At 39.3% G+C, this 23,195-nt stretch overlaps 2 protein-coding genes across 2 annotated transcripts in view; both read left to right on the forward strand.

The window, feature by feature from the left end:
* ZSCAN25 (zinc finger and SCAN domain containing 25) overlaps positions 1 to 6,323 on the forward strand; it is a 93,001-nt gene extending 86,678 nt beyond the window's left edge. Inside the window, exon 6 of the mRNA XM_058710480.1 lies at positions 6,103 to 6,323. Coding sequence (XP_058566463.1) covers positions 6,103 to 6,323 — 221 coding nt within the window. The remainder of the gene's footprint in view (positions 1 to 6,102) is intronic.
* LOC131500901 (cytochrome P450 3A12) overlaps positions 6,251 to 23,195 on the forward strand; it is a 56,035-nt gene continuing 39,090 nt past the window's right edge. Inside the window, exons 1-7 of the mRNA XM_058710485.1 lie at positions 6,251 to 6,430; positions 8,301 to 8,394; positions 10,304 to 10,356; positions 12,512 to 12,611; positions 19,017 to 19,130; positions 19,415 to 19,503; positions 21,982 to 22,130. Coding sequence (XP_058566468.1) covers positions 6,360 to 6,430; positions 8,301 to 8,394; positions 10,304 to 10,356; positions 12,512 to 12,611; positions 19,017 to 19,130; positions 19,415 to 19,503; positions 21,982 to 22,130 — 670 coding nt within the window. The 5' untranslated portion in view covers positions 6,251 to 6,359. The remainder of the gene's footprint in view (positions 6,431 to 8,300; positions 8,395 to 10,303; positions 10,357 to 12,511; positions 12,612 to 19,016; positions 19,131 to 19,414; positions 19,504 to 21,981; positions 22,131 to 23,195) is intronic.

Here is a 23,195-nt window from a genome sequence, read left to right on the forward strand (position 1 = left end):
TTCATCTGTTTTGTCTCTTAAAGTCCTCATATGAGTAAAGTCATATGGTTTTTGTCTTTCTCTGACTAATTTCACTTAGCATAATACCCTCCAGTTCCATTCACGTAGTTGCAAATGGCAAGATTTCATTCTTTTTGATTGCCAAGTAATACTCCTTTGTATATATAGACCACATTTTCTTTATCCATTCATCCACTGATGGACATTTGGGCTCTTTCCATACTTTGGCTACTGTTGACAGTGCTGCTATAAATATGGGGGTGCATGTGTCCCTTCGAAACAGCACACCTGTATCCCGTGGATAAATGCCTACTAGTGCAGTTGCTGGGTCGTAGGGTAGTTCTATTTTTAGTTTTTTGAGGAACCCCCATACTGTTTTCCAGAGTAGCTGCACCAGCTTGCATTCCCACCAACAATGCAAAAGAGATCCTCTTTCTCCGCATCCTCCTCAACATCTGTTGTTGCCTGAGTTGTTAATGTTAGCTATTCTGACAGGTGTAAAGTGGAATCTCATTGTGGTTTTGATTTGTATTTCCCTGATGATGAGTGATGTGGAGCATTTTTTCATGTGTCGGTTGGCCATCTGGATGTCTTCTTTGGAGAAGTATCTATTCGTGTCTTTTGCCCATTTCTTCACTGGATTATTTGTTTTTTGGGTGTTGAGTTTGATAAGTTCTTTATAGATTTTGGATACTAACCCTTTATCTGATATGTCATTTGCAAATATCTTCTCCCATTCTGTCAGTTGCTTTTAGTTTTGCTGATTGTTTCCTTCACTGTGCAGAAGCTTTTTATTTTGATGAGGTCCCAGTAGTTCATTTTTGCTTTTGTTTCCCTTGCCTCCGAAGATGTGTTGAGTAAGAAGTTGCTGTGGCCAAGGTCAAAGAGGTTTTTGCCTGCTTTCTCCTGGAGGATTTTGATGGCATCCTGTCTTACATTTAGGTCTTCCACCCATTTTGAATTTATTATTGTGTATGATGTAAGAAAGTAGTCCAGGTTCATTCTTCTTCATGTTGCTCTCCAGTTTTCCTAGCACCACTTACTGAAGAGACTCTCTTTATTCCATTGGATATTCTTTCCTGCTTTGTCAGAGATGACTTGGCCATATGTTTGTGGGTCCATTTCTGGGTTCTCTATTCTGTACCATTGATCTGAGTGTCTGTTCTTGTGGTAGTACCATACTGTCTTGATGACTACAGCTTTGTAGTACAGCTTGAAGTCTGGATTGTGATAAAATGCCAGCTGTTTTAAGCAATTGCTTAAGAAGTCAAAGGGATTGCAAGACTGATAGTTATGAACTTTCTGAAGATAAAACCATCAGTCAGTCAATATATAACTCAAAGTATCCTAGCTTGTAAAACCCCCTAGAAAACTTTTTTTCCCCTTCAGCTCATAAAATTGACCCCTTCTCTTTTCTCATAAAACCCCCTTGCTTTCATCTTAAAGTGGGACTATGTTTGGGTTTCTACCTGAATCTGCTCTCCCTAAATTGCAGTTATCTTATCTCAAATAATCCCTGGTTTGCCTTTCACTGTGACTTGTTATTTTTAGGTTGGCAGTGTATATCACAGGATGTTATTCAGCCATGAAAGGGATGAAGTACTGATACGTGCCTGAGCAGGAAGGAGTCTCGAAAACATTGTCCTCAGTAAAAGAAGTGCTCAAAAGAAACAGGACCCAATGGAGTCACTCATGTTAAACCCCACCAAGACTTAATACCAAATCCAATTGTAGTTTCTGGCTCTCCCAGGAGTGAAATTTTACACCAGTCGGTCTGGAATTTCCTGATCAGCACTGGTGAGGCCATCTGCCTGATAAAACTTCCTGCCTTCCCTTAAGGGAAGGTAACTTTGCCTAAAATAATACACTATTTTTTTAATGTTTATTTTTGAGAGAGAGAGAGCAAGAGAGAGTGAGTGCACAAGCCGGGAAGGGGCAGAGAGAGAGGGAGACACAGAATTCTTAGCAGGCTCCAGGTTCTGAGCTGTCAGCACAAAGCCTGATGTGGGTCTTGAACCCACGAATCGTGAGATCATGACCTGAGCCAAAGTTGGAAGCTCAATTGACTGAGCCACCCAGGCGCCCCTAAAATAACACACTCTTAACTTCCTGTCCCACATCCTTCTGTCTGAAAAATCCTTCCATTTCATATAGCTCCTGGAAGTTCACTTCTGTTTATTAAATGGGATGCTGCTGATTTGTGAATTGTTGAATAAAGCCAATTAGATCTTTAAATTTAAGTTAATAGGGGCCACATATTACATGACTCCATTTGTATGAAACCTTTAGTGTGGGCAAATCCGTAAAGACAGAATGTAGATCCATGGTTGCCAGAGGTGAGGAAAGGAGAAAGTGGGAGAATCTGCTTAATGGGCACAGGATTTTATTTTGGAGTAATAGAAATGCTTTCAGAACTAGATAGAGGTAGTTGTTGTACAGCATTGTGAATGTACTGTTAAAAAAATGAAATTCAACTGAGTAAATTTGAAAATCTCATTGGCTTTATTAACCAATTCATGAATCTTCAGACAACATCCTATCTAGCAAATAGAGAGATTCTTTGAGGAGTTGTACAACATGGAAGATTTTTATAGGCAGGAGGTGGGCAAGGAAGTTATTAGCAAAAGAAAAGTTTGTTTCAGCAAGGTCATCCAACCTAGGGGAAAGGGCAGGGTCTTATTAGGTAGATTATCTCATCTTCCTCTGGGGATTCTAGAGGGGCCCATGTGACAGATTACCTCACTGGTGCTGACCAGAAGATTCCTGACTGACTGGTTAAGACAACGTTGCTTGGAGAGGTTGAAATTGCATTTAAGATACATATTAAGCCCTGGTTTGGTGTCTTGGCCTAGCATAAATGACTCCATCTTGGGCTTGTGGTTTTTCCCTTAAGCAGTACTAGTGACACTGAATTGTTCACTTTAAAATGGTTAATTTTACATTATATGACTTCTACTTCAACAAATGTTTTGAAACCAAGAAATTACCCTAAGTGTAAGAAAGGTCACTGTGGTACCTGCCAAGCCCAGTGGCTTTTTCCTGAGGTCCTGCCTAGTCTCCAGCCCCCTGCTGACCAGAGTAGGCCTTAGCCCTGGCCCTGAAAGCAAAGAATGCTTACCTGGGGCTGTGGTGTGATTAATTCCTTATTAGCAGCCATAAAGGTCAGTTTGATTTAGACACTGTACCTTGCAACCAAGAAATGACAAACATACTCAGCAATGATAATGATGGTAAGCTGGCCATTATAAAAGCCTGAAATGCCCTCTCTCTTCTTTCTCTGACCAAATACTTCTCTGTCCCTGGTACAACATGTGCCACCTCCTCTGGGAACCCACTCCCTTCCTGCCCACCCCCTACTCCCGCCCCTGCCCCACATCCCACTTGTCTCTGCCTTCCCCAAGCTCCTGATGCCTTCTTTTGGAAGTGTCTGACTACAGTGGAGTACCCCACCTAGGGCCTTTGCGTAAGTGCCCTTTGTAATAGTCTTGTTCACACTTTGCCCCCATGGTGTGTCATAGCACTAGGTAGAGTGAAGACTGATTCAGACTGATAGAGAGGTCTCCATGGCCCTGAGAATAACCACATGACCAACCAAAATTGGCTGGAGCTTGAGAGTAGGGTGCACTTGGTGAGGCAGGGTGTCTGGAAAAAATCAGTGGGCTTGGCAGCTACTCGTGTATCTTTTGGAATTCCTTGGAACAACAGGCAAAAATGTTTGATGAGTGTTTATTTTCTAGGGAGATACGTCATTACTTTCATCTGATTATCAGAGAAGCCTGTGTTCTAACGAAAGATCAAGAACTCCAGCTTGTAAACCTAGATGATCTTGGCCAAAGGATTGGCCCTCTCCTCTGGTCCTCTCCTTTCCCCTCTGCCCATTGCTAGTCAGTTCAGGAAGTTTTACAAGGCAGAAAAATATTTAATTTTTTCAGTAATTTTTGAACTGTTTACCATGGGATCCCCAGTCTGGGTTCTTGACAAAAACAAGTACTGATGTTTTTCCCATTTGCAGCAAAAAGTTAATTGATGAGATTTTCTTTATTTAAAAACAGTTACTATTTTTGAAAAGGCTGTATGTGCATAAAGTAAAACATTAAAGTGGTATAAGAGGAAAGTGCTTTTATACTATGAAGAGTGATATTTTCTGTAGGTTTTTTGGGAGATACTTTAATCATGTTAAGAAAGTTCCCTATTAGTACTTTAAAACTTTTTTTATATTATAAATGGGAGTTGAGTATTATCAAATACTTTTTCTAAAACTATTTTGATGATAAGACTTTTCTTATTTAATTTGTTAATGTGGAAACTGATATTTCTATTTTTCTCTATTAGCCACCCTTGAGTTCCAGGGTCAAATCCAACTTGGTCACAGTGTATTAAGTTTGCTGGCCAAGGGTCAGGCCAGTTAGGAGATCAACTATTGGGAGCAACTGATAGATGACCCATGAGCTGGACCCAGGCAATTGGAGGCTACTCACCCTCTCCTCTGTCCTTGGAATGTGTATTTTTCTGTTTTCCCCATTCCCAGAAATAGTCCCAAAGACACAGCCTTGACATAGTGATGTGGTACTGAGTCTATCTGGACCATACACATGACTGAACCCATCATAGCTGAGCATGGGTTTTTGAGGCAGATCAAAGAGTATTAGTTCCCACAGAGGTCTGGTTTCCAAGTAAAATAAAAAAAGCTTTGTGTTTAGGTGAAACTTTGTGTTAGGTAAGGCTTTGTGTTTATTAGCTTTATCAGGCATCAAGAGCATTAAGTTTTATCAAGCATCTAGAATTAGCAGATGACATGAATCTTTCCTTGTTTGCACATATTCTATGTACCTCTCTGCTGGGGAACATAGAAAGGGACATCCCACCCAACAATATTCTTAGTACCATCTTGACTAGCATCTGTTTTTCCTATTGAGATGAGGCAGAGTCCTGTGACCTGGAAGACAGAGAAGGCAGGTGCTTTCCATGGATCTCCATGGATTAGGAACAGAATTATAACCAATTTGTTGTGGATCTCATTATTTCCCGTAGTGACCCTTATTAGGGAAGGGCAAACGTTGATTATCAGTACGGTAGAGTGCAGAAGACTTTTCAGTCTCTATGTTCGCTTATTTACAATATATTCTTGTGATCAATAACTGTTGGGAAGCTAATTGCAGTCACTGAGTCTCAGTATCTATGAATGCAAACTGGAGATAATAGCATGACCCTTTGGAATGATGCCCAGTGAAGGCACCAAAAGGGAGAAGAAATATTTCAGAATTCCTGGGACTTTCTCTTCTACTTTTCCTGAGGATCATCTTCCAGCTCCCCATGTCTGTCCTGTGTTGGTATTCCAGCTTGGAGCCACTTCTTTCTTAATTACCTTTTTGTAGGGCTCCATTGTCTCAGAGAATCCAGAGGTATGCCATGCAGTCAATCCATGGTTTCTCAGGACACGCAGACAAAGAACATGGGTCAGATTGATGTTAATGAGCCAGTGTAATTTCTAGATGCCCTGTTATCGATTTCTCCCATTAGGTATCTAGCATGGTCACTAACGATCCTCCCAGAAAGGATATACTGGAAGCCCAGTAATTTAACCTCTACCAACTCAACTCCATCAACCTTTCTGAATGCCCCCTGAGCATATAGCGCTTTGTTGGAGACTAAGGACATAATTTTTATGACTATTTTGACTGTGCCTGTGAGAAACTTTCTATCTGTAAGGCAAATAGGGGTGGAGACCAATGAGAGGGGTGGAGAGGACAGAGAACAAGAAAAGAACTTGGGCTCATAAGACAGAAATTTCCCAGAGAAGGAAGTGGTTATATCCGTTCAAGGAGATTGGTGAGGAAAAACCCCAAAATAGGGGCTTCTGTCACAGCTGGATTTGAGGAGGAGTAAGATCCTTCTAGGATACACAGGGACATTTCTAGGCAGAGGAAACTACATGAGTAAACATGAGTAGACCCAGGTTGTTTGAAGGATTTCAAGTATTTTGGAGTGCAGGCAGCCATGAGGACAAGGACAGGTTAGAGACTTAAGAACAGTGACTTTACCTGAGTTTCTCAAACCTTTGAGATTACTGATAACACTGAGTTGTTTATTAATTTCCCGCAGAATATGAACTCAAAGGTCAAACTGGGAGTGTCCATGATGCTTTGCCAACACTTCGTGGGTGGGGAGGCACCTTCAGGTGGAGCACAGGTAGCTGTTATACCAGCTGGGGCTCCAGTCCCACCCCCTCTTCAGTATATACATTCCAGCCTCACTTGAATCACTGCTGGTGGGAAGGAAAGCTCCACACGCACAGGCCAGCAAAGACTGGCTCACACTGCTGAAAGAGAGTAGAGGAGATTCACAGAGGGAAAGTGGCCATGGACCTGATCCCAAGCTTTTCCACAGAAACCTGGCTTCTCCTGGCTACCAGCCTGGTGCTTCTCTATCTGTGAGTAACTGTTCAGGCTCATCGCCTCTGGAACCTTGCTAATCAGCAACCTCTACCCCTTTTTCTTGTATGTTCTGTGGATGAAGAGTTAACAAAAGGAAGTTCCTGAAGTGTTGGGTGCTTCAAACAAGCTAGAAACACATAAGGGGTTATTATTGATGTCCCTCAGATCTGCGGAAGGAGTACCCCCATGCCCCAACTCCAATTTCTGTAGTTTGAGAGATATTATTTGCTCCTGGCGATGATCTTCTGATTCAGCCCCTGTTGGGACCTAGACCCATCACGCAGAATTCACCAGAGACAGATTAAAATCAATAGGCCCCTGTGCTCAGGGTCCTCATCCCCATCTCAAGATCTGGGGATTCTGGAGGCAGAGGACTGACTTGGGTCTTGTCTCATTATATTCACCTTCCTGCTCTGTGTCCGCTAAGGACGCATGTAAAAGGATTGGGCCTGTGTCTCTCAGGTGGCTCCTGCTCCCCTCCCTCTTACCACCAAGCATCGTGTACACAAGTGCACCCAGACTTCCAGGGTGGCTGGACATGCCTCACCTTCCTCTTCAGAGTGGACTCTTCCCTCTTTTCTGTGCCCCTCTCCTGGCCACTCCCCGACCTTGTAATATGCAGAACTCCTTACCCTAAATGAGTACCTTTAGAGCTGAAGAGACTTGGCAGAAATCTTGAAATTTTATTCATTTCAGGTTTTCCTTCTAGTGTCTGGGAAGTTTAGCATCAGTATAGAGATTTCTTCCTCCTTCAATATGAAATCTGCCAGCAGGCTGCAAAGACATAGCCCTGAAAGCAAATTTGGATATTAAATATGTTTTTTCTCTCTATGTTACAGTACAGGAGGAAAATAAAAATCATTAGCAGAGGAATTCCTTTCAGTGGTGGGTTTCCCAGTATCCTGGAACAGGTTGGGAAAGGACTTAGTTTCCAACTTCAGTCCCCCTTCTCTGCAGCTCAAGAGAACCAGAATGTCTGACAACAGAGACTTACGTGGAGCTGAAAGCATCCCACTTTTCTATGAGGCCAGTTGAGGCTGGGACACAGTTTTAATTGTACAGAAATAAGAACACTGGTTGCTCCAGGCCTCTATAAAGATAGATTCAAGTAGGATCAGACCCCAGGAGCCCCTGAGTGGCCCCACTGGTTGAGTGTCCAACTATGATTTGCGCTCAGGTCATGATCCCATGGTCATGGGATAGAGTCCTGCATTGGGCTCTGTACCGAGTGTAAGATTCTCTCTCTTTCTCTCCCTCTCTTCCTTGCTCATGCTTTCTCTCTCTCTCAAAAAGAAAAACACAAAACAAAAAAGGACCCCAGACCCCAAATAGCAACAGGGACTACAAGGAAGGAAAAGAAGAAAGGTCTCTGAGCAAACTGTTAAGAACATTTTGATATAGACTCTCAGTAACCCTCTGTTACTGAGTGGATATAATTAAGCAAACTCTCATCATTGGAGCAGAAAGAATTTTTTCTCTTCCTTCCTAGAATGACAATCTCTAAAATCATGGAAGAGTCATTTACTAAATAGGCATGAATGAATTTCCTGGAAGAATTCAGCATGAACTTTTCAGGAGATCTCAAGTATGGAAACATTTTTCAAGTGTTCAGTCTAGGATTGGGACTGTTAAATTTTCAGCTGCTCTTAGCTAATCATCATCATTATTATTACTGTTTGGGGTCTACAGTGGAGAAGGGAAAGGAGATGATGAATGAATGTAACAATTGCCATTGGAATTGACGTTATTATTTCTTCCCTATGTGTTACCTCCTCTCTTACCTGTTCTGGTTCTGCATCAGTGATGGGCCAGTCCCTGCACCTCTTCCACCATCCCTGTGACCAGGCTTTCTCTTTAACTTTATAGATATGGGACCCACACACATGGACTTTTTAAGAAGCTGGGAATTCCTGGGCCAAAACCTCTGCCTTTTTTGGGAACTGCTCTGGGGTACCGTCAGGTGGGTGTTGTTTGAGCTCCCAGCTCCCTCTTTTGCTTCTTATGGTTGCAAATTCCAGCTTAGTTCCATATTAAAAATACTCCTCAGCAGGAAGTTCTTAGGTTTCAGCAGGAAGTTCTTAGGTTTCAGACTTTCCAGAAATGGTGTCATAGTCTCCACCCAGCATATGGCCAGGTGCACCCCAGGGCTCTCTCTTGTCTGTTCTTAGGAGCCTCAGGTTTCCCCTGCACTGGCAGTCCAGATCTCTGGCTGATGCAGCACAGGACTTGCTGTTCCAACTTGGAGCATCATGAAGAGTTCTTTGGCAGGTGCAGGTTCCCATGAAGGCATAATTGTACTTGTTGTTAGTTGAAAAGTGTCAAGGGGTTCCCTGGTGGCAGCTCATTAGGCTCTGTATGCTAGAGTCAGACTTTCCTGTTCAAAGCATGAACTCTGAGTAGCCTTTTGGTTTTCCTGGATGGCTCTGGAACTTCAGTTTATGGGCAGCTCCAGATTCACCTTTGGGGAGTTTGCACATACTTGAATTCTCCTAAGAATTGCCAACCCTCTGCAGTTATTTTAATGACTCTAACGCATCATTTGCTAATGGTGACAGCTTTTGGGATTTGAGTAGTTGAACCAGAACTTTCTGTTTTACTTCTCTGCCTTCAAAGGAGATACCCTATGGGTGAGTCTGAGCAGGGAGGGGGTCTAACTGAGGCAAGACGTTGCTTGTCTATTGACTTCAGATTTTAACCTCCAAATGAATTGTGTGTGTGTGTGTGTGTGTGTGTGTGTGTTTTATTTTTCACACAAAGGTAGAACCACTCATACAAAATCACTAGAAAAGAGTTGTTTTGACAAAACTATTAAAGATTTAAAGTAACTGAATGGAATGTACTAGCAGACACACAGACTGAATGTTGAGGAGCCATATGGTTAATCCAGCTCTGATGCCTCATCCCAGGCCTGGCTCCTGAACAGAAGGTAGAAGCTCATGTCCAGAAGACAAGTAGGCAGAGTCTATATTACACACTGCTCTCTGCCTCAGAGTTCCTTTCCCACAGACCTGAGGCTTGTTCCTCAGATTCCACTTCTCCTGGCCTTTAGTGCCCAGTTATCATTAAGAACTTCCTGGCCTTTTTCCTCTCTGAAAAAGCAATAATCTCCTTTCCACTTTTCCCAGATCAACTCCTTAGTACATGAACCCACATTTTGGACCCTGTTTTGCATAGTTAAAACATCAAAATTACTGCTGAAACAGAGAGACAGGAAGTTTTGTTGTTTCCTGATTTTGAAGTGACATAAGTGAAAACTCAGAGCAAGTGTTTTAATTTGCACCATCTTTTGTGGATTGGTGGCACCGTCCCCTCTTTTCTGTGTGAGAACTGGAAGTGAGTCCACTTTGTCATTCCTCCATTCATCTCTCACTTTCTCACTCAACAAACACGTGTTAGACTTCATGTAGATCTGCTAGACTGAAAGAGGGCACAGGTGTCTTAATTTCCTAAATCTTCTGGAAATCTAGTAAGGCTCATGAGATCAATGAACAAGGGGCCATGCTGACCTTCCCTCAGCTTCCATTTCCTCACATGTCCCTGAAGGTAATAATTCACATGGTTATGACATTTAGAGACACCCATGCACAAGCCAAACATGTCAGAAAGACAGGTTACAGGGTCTTCATAGATGGGCTAAGATGTTCAGTATCTACAGTACTAGCAGACAACTCAAGAGAGACTTGAACTTCTCCATTTCATATCTGCTGTTTTCTCCTTTCCCATAAGATGCCTGTGAATAAGAGCTTCCCTCTATCTGCCAATGAGAGGTAGTAAGCCACATTTCATGCGATCTGAGTTGTTTTTGTGTCCTTTAGAGGTAGGGCTCAGTACATTTAATTTGTTTTAATATGTTTTGTTTCTCCTTGCAGGGTTTTTGTGAATTTGATGAGAAATGTTTTAGAACGTATGGAAGAATGTGGGGGTGAGTAATCTGGAAACTTCCAGTGGATAGGCTTGTTATGATGAGGCCCTCACAGTGTAGACAGTCTCAGTCGAGAGCCCCTTGGGATGAAGCCCTCTAATTAAAACGCCTGAAACCTCCCCTTCCCAGGATTGCATGTGTGACAAGGTGGACAAGTCCAAATATGAATCGGGTCTGGAGAGCTGCAGGGTATCCTTTATATTTTGGATTAATATGTGCTTTTGATAGAAGGGCTTTTGTAAACAGAATGGAAAACCATTTCTTCTCAGCTCTTTTCTTACTCTGTCTGCAAGTGTGTAGTTTGTTTTGTTTTGCATTTTAGTACTAAGCCAAGACTTTCCAATAGAACTATAGTCAAGTATTTCTTTTTCCAATTCTATAGACTGGAAGAGATGTAGGAAATTTCTAAAGCACAGTATTTCCCTGGTGGGCTGATGGACTTGGGATTTTGTAGTATGGCCTCGGCGGCTTGCAGTGGATGCTCCCAATGAGGTTGGCTAGAGGTTTGCTGAAGCAGTGTGAGAGGTATAGTGTGGTGCTGGGCTGCTCACAGCCAGTGTTGTACCTCTTTATCTTCTCTGGTCAAGTCCTCAGAATCCATAGGGCTCTGCTGAGTTGGTGTGGCCCATAAGCAACATGAAGGAATAGAGAGAACACAGATCTCTGGATTGCCACTGGTTTATCTCCAGTGTCCCTCCTACATTCAGTACTGGTCAGCTCTGGCTAGAGTCAGTAAATGGTTCTCATGCTTGGCTATGGATAAGGACCACCTAGGAGGGCTTGCTAAAAATGCATATTCTTGGTTTCCATCCTCCATTAACACAGAATTTGGAGGATGTGGGGTGGGGTGCAAGAATCCGAATTTAACTGGTAGTAGAAGTGAGATCATGAAAAGAGAGGGTAACTCCAAACCACTGTCCCTTGTCCACGCTTGTCTTGTTTTAACAAACAAAATGTAGGAATCACCCAAGAAAGATGATCAGGTTGATGGGAGAGCTGACCTAAGTGCCACTTCAGTAACTACTATCACTGCTTCAACACTAAATATACTTGATTTGCACTGGAACCTTCTGAGTTTTAGAATACTTTTTGCAGATGGGGAGCATTTAGTGCAGTGGTTCTCCTCCATTTTTATATCTGATCACAAAGCATTTGAAGTTCCTCTGTGACATCAAAGGAAGAATAGGGGACTTATGGAAAATCTTCCATTTTGTTCTAACAAATGCAAATGATTTGTAGTAGAAAACACGACGCCAGAGAATGCTGTAATTAAGTGTAATCTAAACCTCATGCCAGTGGCTGGTTCCCATTAATGGGTCATATGGACAGTCAGGAGGTCAGGATCACATATAAGGAGTCAGCTTTGTGTGATACATGTGTCACAAGTGGACTTGCCCTGCTACTAAGGGTTGTCACCTATATGGAGCCCAAGGGATTCACACTTGGGACCCACCTATAAATATAAATATAAGTAATAAAGGAAAATATATCTAAAATGAATTTACATGTTGCTTGTGTTTCTTTATCCTCTTTGTTTTTTTGTTTCAAATTTTTCTGAGTTAATGCTACCAAGGATTTCTCTTTAATATTTAAATAATATTTCCTTTAAAATGTAACTAGGAAGCATATTTTAGAAAATAGAGCAAAGAAGTAATTCATAATTTTGCCATCCCTTTTTGAGCATTCCAAGTCTCTTCATTTGCAGACATATCTTACATATTTGTGATCATTGTGTCTACAATTTTCATCTAATATTGTGTCATTTCATGTGTTCATTTCATGTATTGATATATCTTCAAAATGATAATTATTAGTGACTGAGTGGGTGGATTCTCCTTCATTATTTTTTCGTTCTTAGATAATTTACTTGCCCCCAGTTATTTACTAACCTAACTTCTTCTTTGATAATATATATAAAATATTTGAAATGTTTGAAGTACTTCTAAAATATTTGAAATATTTTTACCATACAAAAAATTATAGAGAATAGTCCCAGAAATACCCATGTAAACACATGGACTTAATAAAGGTTCTAATGTTATTTCTGACTGTGGAATGGATTAGGTAACATCAGGTTAAAAGTCTGGACTTCCAAGAGTGGCTGCCACTGCAGAAACTGGCACGTTAAATTTAATCAGCTGTTTCCCCAACATAGGTTTTATGATGGGCGACAGCCAGTGTTGGCGATCACAGATCCGGACATGATCAAAACAGTACTAGTGAAAGAATGCTATTCTGTCTTCACAAACCGGCGGGTAGGCATGGATTTATTTTAAATTTACATAGTCATTTATAAAGCTTTTATTTCAAAATAATAATGGATTTACTGGAAATTGTCCCAGGAGGTGTCATGTCATGTGGCCTTCAAGCTGTTTTCTCTAAGATAATATCTTGCTTAACTATATAGGACAGTATCAAAGCAGAATTTGTCATTGGTTCTAGCCACAGAGCTTATTCAGATTCCAGCAGTTTTGTGTTTACCCATTTGTGTGTGTGTGTGTGTGTGTGTGTGTGTGTGTGTGTGTGTTGCTGTCTGAACATTTATCTTACTTGTAGATTAGTGTATCTACCACCACAATCACGTTACAGAGCTGTTCCATCACCAAAAATCTCCCTCTTACTATTCTTTTGTAGGCACGGTGTGTAGCTTGTCTATTCATTGTATCAGGGTCTTCAGCAGAGCAAACATTATTTTTTATTTTCATAAGGCCAGTTTATTCATTTTTTCCTTTTATGGGTTATGACTTTGGCATCAAGTTTGAAAACTCTTCACCTAGCCCTAAGTTGCAAAGATTTTCTCCAAGTATTTAGTTTTATGTTTTACATATAAGTATGTAGTTTTGTATAGTTTTGTGTTTTACATTTAAGTCTGTGATCTGTTTTGTGTTAATTTTAGTGTTAACTGTGAGGTGTGAAATTTAGGTCAAAGATCTTTGTTTTTGGCCCATGAATGTCTAATGGCTCCAGCACCAGTGTGAAAAGGCTGTACTTCCTCCACTGAATTGCTTTTGTACCAATATCAAAATTCAGTGGTGCCTCTGTGTGTGTGTGTGTGTGTGTGTGTGTGTGTGTGTGTGTTTCTCATTCCCAGTTCTGTTCTTTGATCCTTGTATCTATCCCTGCACCGGTGCCAGGCTATCTTGATTACTGTAGCCATATAGTACCTCTAAACATATGTCCAGTGATTCCTCCCATTTTATTTTTGTTAGAATTGTGTTAGTTATTCCAGTGCCTTTGCCTTACAGTACAAATTTATAACCAGCTTATCTATGTTTATATAATATTTTCCAAGGCTTTGTAAGACATGATTTAATCCTATCAATCAATTTGTGGAAAATCTGTATCTTTACCTCGTCGTGTCTCTCAATGTATGAACACAGTATGTGTTTATTTAGGTTTTCTCTTATTCTTTTCACCAACATTTTGCCCTCTGCATAGAGATCTCATACACGTTTTGTTAAATGTGCACCTAAAGTATTTTGCCTTCTTTGAGTGTTTATAATTGTTGTTGTGTTTTTAATGGGTTTTGACATATTCTTGTTATTATATAGAAATGTGATTGGTTTTTGTGTTGATTTTGTTTCCTACAACCTAGCTTAGTTCATTTATTTGATGCAGTGGTCTTTTTTTCCTAAAGTTTATTTATTTTGAGAGAGATAGAGAGAATCCCAAGCAGGCTCTGCAATCTCAGCCCAGAGCCCAATGTGGGGCTCCAGTTCATGAACTGTGAGATCATGACCTGAGCCAAAATCCAGATCTGGACACTTAACCAACTGAACTACCCAGGTACCTTGAGGGCTCTTTTTTTTATATTCCTCAATATTTTCTACATTGACAATTATGTCACTTGAAATAAGGACACTCTGATGTTTATTTTTCCAATCTGTATGCCTTTTATTTTGTTTTGTCTTATTGCATTAGCTAGGATTTCTACTACAATGTTGAATAAGAGTGGTGAGAGTGAGCATTTTTGCCTTGTTCCTGATGTTAGGAGGAAATATTCAGTCTTTTGCCACCTAAAAATTCAGATATATATATTTACAATGAAACTGTATATGTTTGTGATGTTTTGATTTATGTATTATTATGAAATGAGTATGACAAGTGAATTAATGTAACCATCACCACCCAGAGTTATTTTGTGTGTGTGTTAAGAACATGTAAGATGTATTTTTTTTAAGCAAATTTCAGGTATACAGTACAATGTTAATAATTATAATCACCATGCAGTATATTCAGTCTCTAGAACTTAGTCATCTTATAACCAAAAGTTTACATTGTTTGATTAGTATCTGTCCCTTGCCCTCTGACCCAGCCTCTGATAATTATCACCTACCCACTATACTGAGCTTGACTTTATTTTTCTAAATTCCACTTATAAGTGGGATCATGAGATACCTGTCCTTCTATGTCTAGTTTTGTTCCCTTAGTATCTTGCCCATGCTGTCCAGATTCGTCCATCCTGTTGGAAATGGCAGGATTTCCTTCCTTTTTAAGGCTAAGTAGTATTCCATTTTCTTTATCCATTCATCTGTCCATTTACACTTAAAGTAATTTTTTTTTTTTACTTAAAGTAATTATTGATAGGTTAGGATTTACTGTTGTCATTTCAGCAGTCCAGATGTTTCATAGATCATTGTTCCTTTCTCCTGTCTTCCTTTGCGATTTTATGTTGCTTTTTTTTTTTACTAGTGTTATGCTTCTATTTTTCCTCTTTATCTTTTCTGTATCTACTCTAGGTTTTTGCTTACAAAAAACATCTACTCTAGGAGGCCTACATAAAACATCTTATAGATACAGCAGTCTATTTTAAGCTAATATGAACTGAACTTTGTTCACATTAAAAACTCAATGTTTTTACTCCTCCACCACCAATTTTATGTTTTTGATGTCACAATTTACATATTTTTATATTGTGTATTTAACAAATTAACAAATTATTATTTTAATTATTTGTCTTTTAACCTTTCACTAGAGTTATAAGTGATTTGGCTATCACCAGTACAATATCACTGTGTTCTGAATTTGACTATATATTTACATTTACCAGTGAGGTTTTAGACTTTCATGTGATTTCATGTTACTAGTAAGTGTCCTTTTTTTTTCAGCTTGAAGAACTCCCTTTAGTCTTTCTTATGATGCAGATTTAGTGGTGATGAATTCTTTCCACTTTTGATTCTCTGGAAATATCCTTATCTCTCATTTCTTTTTTTTAAGTTTATTTTAATTTATTTTGAGAGAGAGAGAGAGTAAGCAGGAGAGGGGCAGAGAGGGGTAGAGAGAGAATCTGAAGCAGGCTCCATGCTAACAGTGCAAAGCCTGATGCTAGGCTCGATCGCACTAATCGTGAGATTGTGACCTGAGCCAAAATCAAGACACTTAACCAACAGATCCACCCAGGCACCCCAAATTCTCTCTCTTCAGAAGGTCTTCTTTTCTGGGTAAGTATTCTTGGTTGGTATTTTTTTTCAACACTTTGAATAAATCACCCACTAACTTCTGGCTCTCAAGATTTCTGCTGAGGAATCAGCTGATAGCCTCATGGATGTCCCCTTGTATGTGATGAGCTCCGTTTCTCCTGATCCTTTCAAGATTTTTTTAGTTTTTAATATCTGACAGTTTTATTATAATGTGCCTTGGTGAAGTCTATTTTGGATTCAATCTTATAGGGGACTTTTATGCTTCATGTCTTAAGATCTCCATATATTTCCCCGGGTTTGGGAAGTTTTCAGCCATTGTTTCTTTAAAAAAAATTTTTTTTTAAACATTTATTCATTTTTGAGAGACAGAGAGAGACAGCACGAGCAGGGAAGGGGCAGAGAGAGTGAGACACAGAATCTAAAGGAGGCTCTAGACTCTGAGCTGTCAGCACAGAGCCCAACGCAGGGCTTGAACCCACGAACTGCGAGACCATGACCTGAGAGAAGTTGGATGCTCAACCGACCGAGCAATCCAGGTGCCCCTAGCCATTGTTTAAGTAAGCATTCTTCCCACTTTTTCCTTCTACCACTGAGTCTTCCATATGTGAATATTGTTTCACTTGATGGTGTCCTATAAGTCCTGTAGGCTTTTTTTCTCCAGTTATTTTCTTTTTTTAAAAAATTTTTTTTCAACGTTTTTTATTTATTTTTGGGACAGAGAGAGACAGAGCATGAACGGGGGAGGGGCAGAGAGAGAGGGAGACACAGAATCGGAAACAGGCTCCAGGCTCCGAGCCATCAGCCCAGAGCCTGACGCGGGGCTCGAACTCACGGACCGCGAGATCGTGACCTGGCTGAAGTCGGACGCTTAACCGACTGCGCCACCCAGGCGCCCCTCTCCAGTTATTTTCTTATCTTCTTCTTCTTCTTCTTTTTTTTTTTACCCTGCTCTGACTGGATAATTTAAACTAATCCAGGAGGTCATGGTTGATTAGGCAACTGGTGGCCATGTTAGCCACTGCATGTCATTGGCAGCAAGAGCAGTGGAGGGTTCTTTGTGGCTGCACAGCTGTTGGGGTCTTCAGTAGCACCACCAGATCCAGTGCCAGGAGATTGGAGCAAGCAGAATGTTGGCCAGAATTGGAGCTATGCATATGCTCATCTATGGAAGCTGAGAGCAGGCACATGCTCAAAACTGGGCTGGGACCACTGGTGGGGACCATGGCCAACTGTGGGTACAGAGGTAGCTTTGAGTGCCTGGGCTGTCTTTGGGCACTCAGGTGGCTTCAGGGGCTAGCTACTTGTTCATGCACAGCAGTCGGGGCTCATGACTGGAGTTCACACAGGCTGTGTAGTTTTACAGCTTCAGGGTTTAGCTCTGGTCTCAAGTGGTAGTGCATTCCAGTGACAGGAGTCAGGCCTGGCTCAGACACCTGAGAAACAGCTGGGGCCTGGGCTGCTTTGTACATATGCCCAGTCACAGAGGCCAGGGCTGGCTGCTGGTGCAGATTCCAGGCTCAGGGTGTTGGTGGTGACACTGGCTGAGGCAACTCAAGTGAGGGAAGATGGGGCAGAGCAGGACTCAGGGAGCTGGAACATACCAATGTGAAAACCTGTAGGACTCTCAGAAGCAAAATCTTTTGAAGGTGCACAGTGCTGTGCCAGCTGCTTGTTCCTTAGCAGCTAAGGTTTGCAGGGTCTTCTGCAGAGCAGGACACAGAGAACCATGGTTATTCATGCCACTTAGCTGATACTGGTAGTCCTGCCCTTTTTTGTTCCTAACTGTCTCTAGATGTGTCAGCTGTGTCAGTCTCCGGGAAGTTTGAAACCAAAGTGGGTCTCTTGTGCCATGCCCTGAAAGACTGGCGCCAGTGATCCCTTACCCTTCTGTCCGCTACCCAGCAGGGACCCCTCTCAATCTGAGGAGTGTCTTCCTGGTGCTGAGCAGTGCTGGCCTGGGGCCTGGGGTGATGCAGGCAGAATGAAGCTATTCTCCCTACTCTTCCTGTGCAGTTATTCTCAGGAGTTTTGCTCTATGGTGAGGTTGAAGCTTCTTAAATGGACTCCAAAGCTCTTAGGCCTATTTTTGTTTGTGGATAGCTGTCTAATTCTTGTTCTTTGTGGGGTGACAGAGGCTGGCATGACCCATTCCATCATCTTGGTGATGTCATATCAGTCTAACATCATTGAGGTGATGTTAGCTGTGGGGTTTTTTAGATGCTCTTTATTAAGTTGAGGAAGATTTCCTCTGTCCCTAGTTTGTGAGTTTTAAATGTGACTGGGTATTGGAGATATCTATATTAAAACAAAATATAGTTTTGGAAGATGGAAGAAAGATTTGAGCTGTTCGGCTTGATAGACCAGTCCCTACTGAGAAATAGAATTCTCTCACTCTTTTTCCTTCTGTCCCTTTAGGGAAATACAGGGGGAATAGTTTTCCATGTACCTGCATTATTTCTTCAGAATATCAGATAGATTCCTAATCTTTTTTTTTAAGTTTATTTACTTATTTTGAGAAAGAGAGAGAGAGAGAGAGAGAAAGTGAGAGAGCTTGAGCGAGCGTGGGCGAGGGGCAGAGAGATGGAGAGAGAATCTCAAGCAGACTCTGTGCTGACAGCAAGTATCCTGACATGGCACTTGATCCCACAAACTGTGAGATCATGACCTGGACCAAAATCAAGAGTCAGATGCTTAACTGACTGAGCCACTCAGACACCCCAGATTCCTAATATTTTTACTGTTAACTATATCTTTTTTTTTTTTTTTAAATCACCATATCAAGACATCTGTTTTTGAGTTGCTCCTGCTACAGATATATGTGAAGACAGAACTTGTCTGAGACAGCATACAGTTTGCCAGGGCTCTCTGGCTATCTCTACCAATCCATTTCTACTCTGCACAGTTTAGGAGAAGCACTAGTGTTAATCTTGTGTATGCCCCTGGAGGAGTAGTTTCCCTACCAGATTTCCCCAACTGCATTTACTTCAAAAAGAAGATTGGAATAGAAGATTGGAAAGAAGTCTGGAAAGCATATCAGGTGGCTGGACGTCTCCTTCAGCCTTGCAGGAAGCTAGGCATTTGGGATAAATATTTATTGAGCATCTGGCATAGGGCCTGCTACTAATTAGATAGGCAATAAATATTTGTTGAATAATTTCTGCCCGCTTAACAAATTTTCCACATCCCTTGAGAGACCTTCAAAACTTATATAAGGCAAAATGTCTTTTGCTTTGACTCTAGTCTTTTGGTCCAGTGGGATTTATGAAAAGTGCCATCTCTCTGTCTGAAGATGAACAATGGAAGAGAATACGAACAGTGCTGTCTCCAACCTTCACCAGTGGAAAACTCAAGGAGGTAAGAAAGGGAGGACTTTCAATTAGGAAGTTAAGGAATGCACCTGGGCACAGATAGAAACTAAGACCATAGTCCATCTCTTAGGGGTAGTCTGCTGAATTTGGGCTTTTTAAAAGGGGTATTTTATTCTCATGTCCTAGAAGAGACATGATAAGATATGTTATTTAAAAAAATGACTGCTTAAAAAACACGACAAAAAACATTGTTCCATGTTTGTGAAAGCCATATCATTCTAGGACTTGATTTTCTGATTTAACTTCAGGCAGTATTGTATTTGTGTGTAGATGTTCCCCATCGTTGGCCAGTATGGAGATGTGTTGGTGAGGAACCTGAGGAAGGAGGCAGAGAAAGGCAAGCCCGTCACCTTGAAAGAGTAAGTAGAGCTGCACCTGCTGGGCTTCTGGCTCTGTCATGACACTTTCCAGCTGCTGCCACAGAGCCAAACTCCCACTGTTGAGTTAGTGCAGCGAACAAACAGAAGTAGGCTTGTGGTGCTACAAGTCCAGTGGGCCACCCAAGAAGAGGTAGCAGCCCTCAAAAGGCAGGGCGGTCAGGAGAGAGAGGGTCTTCTTTTGTGTACGTGAGGCGGGATTAAGTTATCTGCTTGATTGTCCCCTTGGATACTCTGGAAGACAAAAATAACATTGTTTGAAAAGAAGAAACATAAGTTGATGAATCATTGTATGTAGAGAGTATGGAATGGTGGGAGGAGAAGGCACTTTGTACATATTGGTGGGCAGTGGGTGGGACAGGGAAGTTATCGTGTGGAACTTAGAACAACTTAAAGCCCTTCCTGATTTTGTTGAGGATATTAGCAAAACATTAAATATTAACTTTATGACCACTTGTCCTTCCTTCAATAACAAAGGAGAGAAGGCCCTGCACATGTTAGGGTAACTATATATATATATATATATATATATATATATATATATATATAGTTACTATACTATACTATATATATATATATATATATATATATAGTTACTATACTATATATATATAATATATATATAGTTACTATACTATATATATATATAGTTACTGTACTATATATATATAATATATATATAGTTACTATACTATATATATAATATATATATATAGTTACTATACTATATATATAATATATATATAGTTACTATACTATATATATATAATATATATATAGTTACTATACTATATATATAATATATATATAGTTACTATACTATATATATATAATATATATATAGTTACTATACTATATATATATATATAATATATATATATAGTTACTATACTATATATATATTATATATATATAGTTACTATACTATATATATATAATATATATATAGTTACTATACTATATATATATAATATATATATAGTTACTATACTATATATATATAATATATATATAGTTACTATACTATATATATATATAATATATATATAGTTACTATACTATATATATATATATAATATATATATAGTTACTATACTATATATATATATAATATATATATAGTTACTATACTATATATATATATAGTTACTATACTATATATATATATAATATATATATAGTTACTATACTATATATATAATATATATATAGTTACTATACTATATATATAATATATATATAGTTACTATACTATATATATATTATATATATAGTTACTATACTATATATATATAATATATATATAGTTACTATACTATATATATATAATATATATATAGTTACTATACTATATATATATATAATATATATATAGTTACTATACTATATATATATAATATATATATATAGTTACTATACTATATATATATATAGTTACTATACTATATATATATATATAATATATATATAGTTACTATACTATATATATATATAATATATATATAGTTACTATACTATATATATATATAGTTACTATACTATATATATATACTATATATATAGTTACTATACTCTATATATATATACTATATATATAGTTACTATACTATATATATATACTATATATATAGTTACTATACTATATATATATATAATATATATATATATATATATATTTTTTTTTTGCCTAAACTGTGATATTTTTAAATTATGCAGGATGACCAGATGTACACTGGCACTGCCCTAGGAAAACTAGTGGAATATGATCACTTATCTATGACATCCCATAAATCAATATTGGAGTGATCTGGTATATATTTTTTGACCAGGAACATTCTTAGTTCTTATATTTTCCAGATATGTGTGTGTCCTCAGGGAAAGCTCTGATCACTGGAGTTGAGGAAGAGAGGGTCTTTCAGGAGCCTTAGCAGGGGTGTAGAGAAGAAGGGATGACATTCCTGGCAGCACAGATTGTGGTGTTGTTCTGTAATGTGCTGAAGAAGAATCAGCTCTGAGCATAGATACTGTGGTGAGAGAAGGTCCAGATCAGTTTCACCCTTCTTGACTCCCCTAGGAAGGGTTAATATTCCACCATTTACTCTGCCCAGACACAGTGCTAATCCGGCTTCTATTGTCCATGCTCGAAACACACTACTGTAATTTGCCTGACTCTGGGTTGGAGCTCAAGACTGAGCTCATGGAGCTAAGAGGTGTGTCTGACTTGCCATAGTATCACCATCTTAGCACAGGGCCAGCTGCATCATTGACACCTCATGACCACTTCATGAGTGAGAGTGATCATATATAGACTCTTTAGATGATCCAGCAGGTGGTTCTGAAAGTGTGGCTCTTGTCTTGCCTGGGCATCAGAATCTACATGTACTTCCTCCTGTCTGTGTTGGATAAGGATGGTAAAGAGTTGCTGATTTTACGTATCCATGCCTTTCTTTCTCTACTCAGCATCTTGGGGGCCTACAGCATGGATGTGATTACTAGCACATCGTTTGGAGTGAACATTGATTCCCTCAACAACCCACGAGATCCCTTTGTGGAAAATACCAAGAAGCTCTTAAAATTTTCGTTTCTGGATCCATTTTTCTTCTCATTATGTACGTACACTACTATTTTTGCTTTTTCTCTTCCCTTTTTTCTTTCCTTCTTCTCCTCCTTCATCCCTCATGTTCTCCCTTCCTACCATTCTACAACAATTTTATTGATATACAACTTCATTTAAAATATAATTCAATTGTTTTTATGGCTTGAGTTTCGTTGATAAAGGAATAGATAAAGAAAATGTGGTATGTATATTCAACAGCATCTTATTGAACCATAAAATGAAGGGAAATTCTGTACTGGACAACGTGGATGAATCCTGAAGGCTTTACGATAAGTGAAAAGAGTCAAAGATAAATACTGTATGATCTTAATACATGTAGAATCAAAAAACAACAACCAAGAACCAAAATCATACAAAGATGAGATCAGATTTGTGGTTACTAGAGGTAGGGGTGAAGGGGTAGGAATTGAATGAAGGTGATCAAAGGTACAAACATTCAGTTATAAGGGAGATAAGTACTTGACTGGTAATTTACAACATGATAACTATAGTTAACACTGCTGTATGATGTATTTGTAAATTGCTAAGAGAGTTGATTCTAGAAGTTCTCATCATAATGGAAAAATTTTTGGTTTTTTTAACTATATGAGATGATGGTTGTCAGCTAATTGCATTGTGATCATTTCTTTATATGTTTGTCAAGGAATTACGCAGTACACCTTAACTTATACAGTAGCTTAGATCTATTATAACTCAATGAAACTGAAAAAAATCGTTTTGGAACATTCAAAGATTCATGCAGCTTTTACTGCAGTCAGTGGTTAGAATATCATCCACTCAAATCCTGTAGTTTTTTAGTATCACATCCCACTTTCCTTAACCCTACACCACCATGAATCTACTTTCTATCTTAATTGATTTGCCTTTTCTGGACTCTATGCAGATAGAATAATAGAATATGTGAATTTTGTGGCTGGCTTCTTTCATTAGTATAATGTTTTCAAAGTTTATTCTTGTTATAGTGTGCATAATTACTTCCTTTTTATGGCAGAATAATATTCCATTGTATGGACATACTGCATTTTGTTTTTCCTCCCATCATTTGATGGACATTTGG

Source organism: Neofelis nebulosa, chromosome 18 (assembly GCF_028018385.1).
Source record: "Neofelis nebulosa isolate mNeoNeb1 chromosome 18, mNeoNeb1.pri, whole genome shotgun sequence".
NCBI lineage: Eukaryota > Metazoa > Chordata > Mammalia > Carnivora > Felidae > Neofelis > Neofelis nebulosa.